General features: G+C 57.1%; 1 protein-coding gene across 1 annotated transcript in view; it reads right to left on the reverse strand.

Moving 5' to 3' along the window:
* Positions 1-212: 212 nt before the first annotated feature.
* Positions 213-10379, reverse strand: part of ZNF423 (zinc finger protein 423) — a 281922-nt gene continuing 271755 nt past the window's right edge. Inside the window, exon 8 of the mRNA XM_021704842.1 lies at positions 213-512. Coding sequence (XP_021560517.1) covers positions 483-512 — 30 coding nt within the window. The 3' untranslated portion in view covers positions 213-482. The remainder of the gene's footprint in view (positions 513-10379) is intronic.

Raw genomic sequence — 10379 nt, forward strand, 5'->3', positions numbered from 1 at the left:
TCAGACAATAGCCAAGCAATCACATCACGATGCACAATTACCTAGAATTGCAATTAAAAAGTAGTTAACCGAAGGGGGGAAAAAGAAAAACAAGAAAGAAAAAAAAAAAAAAAGAAGCAAAGGAAAAAAAAAAATCACACTAATCCTTTTTTAAAAACTATCAATATAATACATGAAGGAACAAAGGACAATAGCCTCAAAAAGCGGGTTTCTCTAACTCTAGAAATGTAGTCTTCGGCGGAAACTCTAAAAGCACACTAGCTGTAGCAGGACAATAAAAAATACTGAGCATGGAATACTTTTAATCTCTGCCATTAATATTCATTTCCAGCTGCTTATAATAGCAGCGCCTCATGGCCAAATCATTAGAGTTTTACATCTGGGTTGCAAATGACACTTTGATTGGATGTAATGTTCAAATGGCCCTCCCCACGGCGTCTCCGGCAAGCCTTCTGCGGAGAGGTGTCCTGTCGAGCGGTCCCTCACTGTGCGTGCTGGCTCATCGTGTGGTTCTGCAAAGGCGAAGAAAGGAGACACGCATGAGGGCAGAAGAATGGAGAGCAGGCCCGTCCCCTCCCACTCAGTGCATTTACACTGGGAGCCACAGAAAAGCGTCTCAATTATTACAACACAAAATGCAACCAGGAAAAAGTGCTCGGGGGACACAGCTGCCAAGACGCCACATTGATCTGGGGCTCGGGGATGGGTTCCTGTTGCTGCCAACCTGGGCTCTCTAGAAATTGTGTTTTTAAAGACCGTTCAGGTCTTACCATGGGGACTGGCTCTAGGGAAGGCAAGGGGGGGTACGTGCAAGGAGGTTGGAGGGTGGGGAGGGTGGCAGGAATTAAAAACATCCTTGCTCACCTCTCCCGTCTCCCTTTCGCTCTGATGATTAGGAGGATATTATATCTGATCGCCTGCAGGCTTTCCCCAGATCCCCCTCTCAGTCCTTCCCGGGAGCTGCTCTGAGCTGCGTGGAGGGCGACAGCAGATGTGCCACGTAGCTCTCCGGCCAAGAAACACCCGAGTGGTCCAGACGTGCGGAGGCAGTGGGCGGCAGTGGTGCCTGGGCCGAGGCCGGGTCACCCAGCAGGGAGGGCGCTGAAGGAGGCAGCCTGCTCCGGCCAGAGGAGTGTGCGGTTTGCCCGAATCCGCCTGGGCAGTCGGGGCCCAGGTGGGACCCCCCGCACCCCGCCCCGCCAAGCGCGTCCCTCTCACCGCAGCCCACGGCTTCTCTTCCCTCGTGCCAGCCCGAGCAGGCCAGCCGTGTTGACCTGCTTTCAGAGGAACCAGTGGCCTGGGGCTGGGGGTGGGATTTGGCCTCCAAGAGTGATTTTGTTTCTTTTCAGTGGTCCCTGTTCTAAATCCGGACCCATCTCACCAAAGCCTCAGGTAACCTTCAACCTCATGCCACCTGGAGAAAGGAAGCAAAATCCACCCAGGGTAGGGGAGCCCTGCTTGGGAGCAGCATGGGACCTCCAGTCACGAGGAGCGAGGTCCTCCCGGGGGGGGGGGGGGGGGGGGGGGGTCCCGACCCCGGTGGCGGACGCCTCTGGGGCTGGGAGCCGCCGGGCTGCAGATCTGCCCATGACCACCAGAGGTCAGACGTGGCGCTGCGTCTCTCTCCTGGGCTCCCGGTCCAGCTGGGAGGGCCACCAGAGGATGCCCGATGGCCGCCGCTTTGCCAGGGAGCCTGGAGCCACCCCCACTCCGTGGCCCAGGGCCCCTGTGGCAGGCTCTTCCCACTGTCAGCCCTGCTGCCGCCTCCGTGATGATGTCACCACCCCCCACGGCAAGCTCATCGCCCTGTCCCCACATAGCAGGTGCCTGCTGATGCCCGCAGCACAGAGCGCCAACCACCGCTGTCCCCTTTCCTTGGGCTCCTGGGTCCAGGCCCCATGGCTGACGCTTGGCCAGCACACGTGCTGTGTGCGTTAGAGGGACAGCTCTTTCAATCCTCACAATAGCCTTACAAGGTAGGACACGGTAAGATGAAGAAATAAGGCTGAGAGAGGCTCAATTCCGGTTCAAGGTCATCCAGCTGGGACTCAGGCAGGGTGGAACCAGGCAACTGGAATCCAAGAAAGCCAGGGCCTTGGGCGAGAAGGCAGGCTTCGCAGCACCCTGCAGCTCATGGGCATCCCAGTCCACAGATCATCCACACTCCACACCGGGCATGAGGACAAACTCTGCCGGTGTGGCCTGGCACCTCGGTGGGGGTGCCACGGACCCAGAGGCACAAGGCAGGTTGTCTGAGGCCACAGATGGGATGCGGCGGTTGCCATGGGAACGCCCCCCCCTCCAGCCGAGGCACCTCTCCCCACACTTAGGCAAGCACAGGCAGCCAGTCCTGCGGGGAGCCAGACCCACCCTACAGCCAAGCAAGCATCCACCTAGCCTCTGAGCCTTTAGTGATTCAGTTCTCACCTCCTCTCTCCTCCTTCCCAGCCGAGCCACGCTTGAAGTCCTCTGGGCACCCGGTCCCTTGCCATCCCTCCCTGCAGCCCTTCGAGGCACCCCCGACCCCCCTGCCACCCATCTACGTGCCTCCCAAGTGCAAGACGAGCGTCGTCTGCTGAACTGCAGTCAGGAGGGCTCCACCTCCCTTCTCGGCCCCACAGTGCTTGGCCCGGGGCTGGGCACACGATGCCCTGTGGTGACATGGCAGGCACAGCGCCCAGCAACGACTGGGGGTCTCACTCTGCCACCCTGCCAACAGCCGGGCAATTACCAGTGCTGAGTGTGGTCAGCTCCGTCTTCATGTAGCGGGGAGTGGGGAGGACGGGGAGGAGGGAAGTTAGGAGGATAAACATATACAGGTCCACAAATGGTGGTTCCTGGCACAAAGTAGACCCATGCAAATATCTTTTAATGAATCACTGGAAGGGTAAATGAACGACTCAGTGCCCGGGTAGGATGTGTGGAAGGGGAGGGGGCGTGCTGAGTAGAAGGCACAGCACAGACAAAGGTACGGAGGCTCGAATGGGCCTGGCAAATGCAGGCACCGGGGAGATGATCCCAGCAGAGGTCACATGGCAGGCTGGGAGGGGTTTAGACCTGGGTGGTGGAGGCTCGGGGTGCCCCTGAATGTGGACCGCTCCATAAGCAGCAGAAAGCCAGAGATGGCATTTGATCTCTACAAAACCCTCAAGGACCACCCACCACCAACACGGGGAAAGGGGGGTATCCAGGGATCTCTGGATAATGAAACAGCCTTTTGCCAGGATGCCAAGAACAGGGCCAGTATAACACCCGTGGTCCACACTGGCTCATCCACGGGCTACTGGCATAGAAATCCAGGAGGCGGGAACCTATGCATAGGGCCATGGGTCAGGGAAATAGGAGAATAAACGCCACTTCTCAGGTGAAAACCACAGTGGGCCTTTCCTCTTAAGGAGCAGTAGCAGGTAGTTCTTCAGTTAGACTCAAGAAAGAACTTCCCCAAAGAGAGTTCTAAGACAGAAGGGTAAAACTTCCTTCCCTAAAGTTCTACAAGAACAAAAGCCCAGGATGTCACAGCAGATGGAAATGTCAAAACTTGATGCCCCAAGGGGGCCGGGCACCAGAATTCATTCAGCACTGCGTTATTAACTACCTGCTGGATGCTCTTCTCTGGGCCGGGCACAGTGCAGGGTAGGGGAAGACTCCAGCTGGGCCCAGCCCTCTCAAGGGGCCCGATGAGGGGAGGGGGGACTCAAGACACACAGACACCCAAACGTTTGTGCAGGATTAATGGTGCAGATGGTGGCTCAGCGAGAGAGAACGGCCCATGCCACCCAATAAGTGTGAGTGTGGTGGGGGGCGCCGAGGAGGCCAGGTGTTCGGCCGGGGAGGGCATCGGTTCCTCCACAGGCTGAGGGCACAGTCGCCGGAAGGGCAGAGGGGGTGGCGGGGACCCGTCACCAGGACTCACCAATCACCCTACACACCTGCGTGCTGAGCGGCTCCTGCCAGAGCCACCGCCGATCGGCACAGTTGAATAAACCCAAAGACGCGCGGCTCCTACCCTGCGGCTCGGAGCTGTGGTTCGAGGGGCGGGGGGCTTCATCAAGCCGTCTTCAAGAGCCCCGTCCACCCGCGTGGCTCTCACAAGGGCATTTGGCTTAATGTCTATTTCTCTATTTATGCCTGTGCTATATTTAGCCCCTTCGGAGAAGGAAGAAAATCGTTTTTTAAAGATACTACCAACCCTGCAGATAAACACTTTCCCAGCACCATAAAGGCTGGGGGTGGGGTGGGGGTGGGAGCCAGGAAGGACTGGAAGGCGCCCAGGGGGTTGGCCTGGCATCCACAAGGGCCTCTCCACCTGCCAGGGAGACGCAGGTGTGGGCCGAGAAGCAGGTGAGAAAAATAAAACGGGGGGAAGGGAGGGAGGGATGGGGGTCCTGGTTTGCGGCTGAGATGCACTCACTCAGCAGAGTGCACGAGGCTCTCGGGGAGAGAGGTTTCTGCTAGGACCTGTTTCGGGGGCCTAGGCCTGGCGCACTGGGCCACAAGTCAGTGATGGGCGAGGGGGTGTCGGGGGTCCTGCTGAGATCTCTCTCAGTGTGAGTGGTCAGTTGTCCGCGGAGCCCTCAGGCCACGGAGCCCTTTGTCCCAGGTCTGCATTCAGTTACATGACCGTTCATTCATTCAACAAACCTTCATCGAGTCCCTGCTGGGTGACGGCCACCATGCTTGGAGCAGGGCATGCAGCAGCAACATGACCCCGAGCTAGAGCCCAAGCCAGGGCGTGTGTTGGGCACAGAGGGAACATGCGAGGAGCAGGGAGCCCATCACTGGACCTTCCTTCCCAAATCACTGACACACGCTTGAATGGGCCAGCCAGAGGTTCTGGCCTGGTCCCATTCCGGTTTCACCCAAACCAGGAGGCATCCCTGCATCAACTCAGTCTGCGCCTCGCCACCATCACGCACCCACGTGTGCAGCAGGGTGCCCCTCCCTCGTCCGCCACGGGGGTTTCTTCTTGAGGTCTTGGCTCTGTGTTCCGTCCCTTGATCTGGGATGCTGCCTGTCTCCCTTTGACACCACCCACCACAGCGTCAAGCAGGGGAGACCAGAGGTGCTGGCCACCGGCCAGCCTGGCAAACCCGGTCTGTGAAGCAACAGAAGGCTTCTCCGCACACCCCAAGGGGCACAGACCCAGACCAGAGAGGTCTCTGCGAGGCGCGTCCCTCTCGGAGAGCACTCTTAGCTGCCCCTCCGGGGCCCCAGCTCCTTGGAGGACAAAGTGCCCGTGAAGTCCTAGCATCACTGCCCTGGGTGCTCACAAGGAGGCAGCAAGCCCCAGTGGCCTGAGACAAGTGGAGTTCTGGGTTTGAATGCTGACTCTGCTGCTTGATAGCCATGTGGCCTTGAGCAAGTTCCTTGACCTCTGGGGGTTGGGGGAGGGGTGGTAATAACAGAGCCCTCCTCCTCAGAGGCCCTGAGGACTCAGGAAATAGTGCATGGACACCCCCGCTGCCCCAGGCCTGGCCAAGAGGAAGTGCTCCATAAATGGTGTCCCTGAGCGTCTTCCTGAGTAGACAGGCAGCTCCGTGAGGGAAGGGCTGTCGGTTCCCTCCTTGGATCCCGGACCCGCTGGGCACCACACATGGTTCAGGGCTTGCAGTGGGAACCGCACGGAGGTCTGATGGTCTGAACACTGTGCCTCTCCCAGCTCCTCCTCTAAGGGCCGGCAAGATCTCAGGAGCGCTCCAGATGTCCCCCTCCCCACAAGCCCCTGGCTGCAGCCTCAGTACCCCCAACTCACTGCTCTCCCTCCCCCGCCCCAGGGGACAGAGTGAGGTATCTGGTGAGGAGGGGAGGCGCTTGGAGACTCCATGGGGGAGGGAAGTATGCACTCATCCATGTGTTCACCCACTCATTCACTCATTCCTTCCACAGCTATTCACAGAGTCCCCGGATGTCAGGCCCCAGCTGGGCACTGGCATGAAGAGTTCGAGGCTCCAGCCCTCTCTCGAGGAGCTCACAGTTCCATGGGGAGACCCTCGCTCTCAAGGGGCACCAGAGAAGGACTGGTCCCAGGGCTTGGCCCTTGCATCCCTGGCAAATTAAGGGTGCAGGAATGCTTAGCACCCCCCAGAATATTCCATCTGTCCTCCCCTACAGAACACACCTGGCTTCACCTTGACCCCACCTCCCTCTGGTTCAAGGTGGGAAAAGAGGCTGCGGTCAACGCCCTTTCTCCCCACTGCCCACCACTAGGCCACTCCTGGGTTCCCGAGAGGCTGGCTTTACAAACAGTTTTCTCCAGGAGCAGGGACCAAGTCCAAGAACCTGCCTTAACCATGGGAAGATGTTCCCTCTGCTTCCAGGGGAAAAGGTAGAACACTTCAGGCTAACACTGCAGCCACGTTCCAGCTAAGCGGGATTCTGTTGTTTGGTCGTTTAACAAACACGGAGCCTGGCCCCATGCAATGCAGTGGGCATCAGACAGAGAGAGAATAAGGCCCATCCTGGCCACTGACAAGCTCCTGGCCAAAGGAGGGGGTGACATTTCACAAAAAGGGACTTTGGAGAGAGGACTTCTGACTGGTAGGTGCTATGGCTTGGTTAGGGTTTGCATCAGGGTGGGTGTGTGTGTGTGCGCGCGCGCACGAACACAGAGACAGTTCTCCAAGGAGGATGACCCCCCTCCCCCAGAGAAGCACATGGAGGCGCCAATGATGCTGATAATGATCACAGCTAACATTTACCCTGTGCTCACTGTGCGCCAGGCACTGTTCTCACCCCTTAATTATATTAACTCTTGAAACCTCACAACCACCCCGGGAGTGAAGTACGATGATTATCCCTATTTTACAGATGAGAAAACTGAGGCAGGCAAATGGAGAGCATCGAGTCCTGCAGCTGCTGACGGCTGTGTCAGATCCTCACCCATGCAGTCTGTGTGTAGAGCACGCTCCGACCCACGGCGCTGTTCTGCTTGTGAAATGTGGAAAGCACAGCATATGCTGAGGGAACAATGAATAATTCAGCTTGGCAGAAGCACAGGGTATGTGCCATGGAGACAAGCCTGGAAAGGAAGGTGGGGGCCTTATTGATGAGACTCTGTGATGCGAGACGAGGCAGCTCGCCCTTAAATCTGGGCCATGGGGAGCCATCGAATGTATTTGAGCTGTGGAGTTACACGAAAGGCAAGGAACGGGGCGACACTCACACCTCCAGCCAAAAAGGTGTACCAGCAGGGCCTTCGTGCTCCCCACCTCCCTTGGCTCCCTTCCTGCGTGCCACCTCCCTTTTGCCCCCCAACACTCAAGTTATACATTTCCCATTGGGGAGGGTAAAGACGCAGGCAGCCCTGCTTCCCTCTCTGCTGTGTTATCACCTGGGCAGCCCCTCTCTGCTAGTGAGCACTTATTTTTAGAAGCATTTGACAATCGTCCAAAGGTCTAAGACGAACAGATGGCCTGTCTTAAAGGCTCGTATGTTCGCTAGTTTGCACTTCTGACAAACGGTAAGCGCACTCAAGAGCACGCCATAAACAGCACTGAATGAATACTCAGAACACAATTTAGCTAATGCACGTCATTAAAATTAGGAGTGAGTGATGGCCAAGGTTCCCTCTAAATGCCTGCCCGGTGATGCAGCCACTCCCCTGGGGGGTCCAGGCGATGACGTGTGTGCGCCCTGCATCCCCCCCACGGCCCCCACCCAGCAAGCCAGCATGGACACGGACGGCACAGAAAGCTTGGCCGTGTGAAGTGGCACACTTCCTTGGCATCGGGGTCCTGGGTGAAGCTAGTCACCCATGGCCCGGGACACAGCCCTGGCACGTCCTCGGAGGCAAAAGCAGCTCCCTGCGTGTTCCAGGATGTGTGTGAGGCTTCCCCAGTCCTGTCTCCCAGACAGCGACACAGGCTGTTGTCTGTCAGTCTAGAGCAGTGGGAAGTGAGCGTCGCACCCGCTTAGCCGGGGAAGTCTGTCTCTTGGGTGAGAGCCTCCATTCATCCGGAACTCCTGGCCTGCAGGGAGATTCCAACTTCCAGGGAGCAGCGGGGTTGGCTTTGGGGGGATTTGCTGCTTTCTTGCAGAACCAAGAGCAGAAGCAGACTCAGGACCCTCAAAGTCCCCTGGGGGCATGTGAGGAGGACCTGCAGGACCCAGACGGCTTCTGGTGGAGGTGTCCCCAGAGGGGCTGACCACTGAGTTTCTGCAGCCCCTCTCTAACACCCCTCTCGCCAGTGCCCTGCAGCACCCAGAACACAAAAGACCCCAGCAGGTGGCCTGGCCAATGACCAGTTCCACGAGTGCAAGAACATCTTCCTTCGAGGGAAAATTGAGAGAAAAGGTTGTCCTGGGGAAGAAAAAAAGCCCAGTGAATTCCCAAAGGGGTAGGTTCCATACTGCTGTGCTTTGGAAATAAAACCCACCGGAGAATAGATTATAAGGAGGGAACCTGCAGCCTTCTATTGGGAGCCCAGGCCGTAAACAGGCTCCCATTCGGAGTCACCCAACGAAAGAGGGAAATGAATAATACCCGTCTGGAGGGACGGTAGACTGGGGGCTGGGGGTGGCACACCTCAGACTGCAAATGTGCCCAAAGCATCAGTGGCTAGCAACCAGGCGACTTCAGGTAGCGGCCGCGCGAAAGAAAGTGGGAGTTTTGTGGCCCTGTCACATCCGGGCTGCTGAGAGATTTGCCCCACCTCGGCAACTGAGGCCACCCTGACCCCGAGTCCTGCATTAATTTGCTGCCACCAATGTTGCCATTTCTCCAAAGGGAGGCGGGGGGTCCCCAGTGGCTGGGCCCTTCTGGGTCGGGACTTAGGACTGAGAATCAAGGATTCTGGCTGTGGTGTGTCAGGTGACCGTAAGCCCCAGTCTCTGGACCTGGGTTCCCTCCCAGTGGGGACACCGCCCTGTGTCACTGGAAAGTCCATTCCAACCACATCAGCCAAGCGCCTGCCCAGAACCAGGCCCTTGGGGTACAGTTCATCTCAAATACGTATTACAATATGCCCTCAAAGAGCCTGAGTCCGACCCCTGAAAGATATGATTGCAGCCTGATGCAGTGGGGCAGGGATCCAGTGCACACACCACCTCGGAGCCTGAGGAGAGATCAGCCAGATCTGAGACTCCACTGAAATGGCTCTGGGCCAACAGCTTCCCAAGACTGGAGAGGGGTCTTTCTCCCCACCTCAAAGCACATCTGGGAATCAAAGACCACACACAGAACATTCTGGGAAGACTGAGGCATCCCATCCGCGGAGGCACCAAACTCACTGCAAATGTAGCCGTACAGAGAAAGAGCAGCTGATGTCCAGGAGACCCAGCTGTGGTGGGCAGGGCGCCTCTGACCGTGTGCAGCCAGCCCGGACAGGGGCCTCCTGCTCAGGGGCCCGGCGCTGTCGAGTCCACCCTGCAAGCGAGTGCGGCCCAGGCCAGGAGCAAGGCAGTAAGGCGCGGAGTCAGTTTGAGATTCTCTCTCTCCCTCTCCCTCTCCCTCTCCCTCTCCCTCTCCCTCTCCCTCTGCCACTCCCCCTCCCTCTCTTAAAAAAAAAAATATATATATATATATATATATAATGTCTCAATGTTTAAAGCACAATGCAGGCCAATCAAAAAATGTTTGCAGGTTGAATCCGCCCACAGGCTGCTAGCTTAAGGCCTCTCATATTTTGTGGGAACCTCACGATGCCCCAAACATTTTCTAGCACACTGGCCAGGCTGACGCCCAGGGCAGGAGTGAAGGTAGGGGTAGTGACATCATTTAGGGTCCATTAAGGACCATCATTTAGGGTCCTCGCCCAGGGATAGGACTAGGAATGTAACTTGCACGGTTATATTCCGAAGAAGAGGAAGGAGAGTAGAAGATGAAGTCAAGGCCACCCTGCCCTGCATGTCCTGGGTGTGTCCCCATATGCAGCTGAACGTTTCCCGGTGAGCCAGGTGCTAGCAAACCAGGGAAATCACCTTCCCCAGAGCCACACAGGAGCCCCAAAACGCCAGCTCGGAGAGGGGGACCAGGCAGCCCTCCCTCAACCACTCCAAGAGGCCAGCCCAAGGGTGCCCTTCCCACCCACTGAAGAGTCTCGATAATTAGCCCCTCATGCCTTCCTTTCTCCCAGAGAACTTAGGAATCCCCCCACCCATCACCCACTGACCATAACCCAGGCATTGTGGGGGACTGCCCCTTGGGGTGCTTGCGAATGCAACATGGTACACAGAGCCCGTCTTACTTCCCACACTTGCACACACCTACACACACACACACACAGAGACACTTCACAGTCACAGACACACACTCACATACACACTCACTCACAGATACCCTAAAATCACATGTACACACCTACACGCACTCATGGATAACTCACAATCACACACATACACAATGCACACACATGCACACACTCATGGATAACTCACAATCA

This window comes from Neomonachus schauinslandi, chromosome 16 (assembly GCF_002201575.2).
Source record: "Neomonachus schauinslandi chromosome 16, ASM220157v2, whole genome shotgun sequence".
Taxonomy (NCBI): Eukaryota; Metazoa; Chordata; class Mammalia; order Carnivora; family Phocidae; genus Neomonachus; species Neomonachus schauinslandi.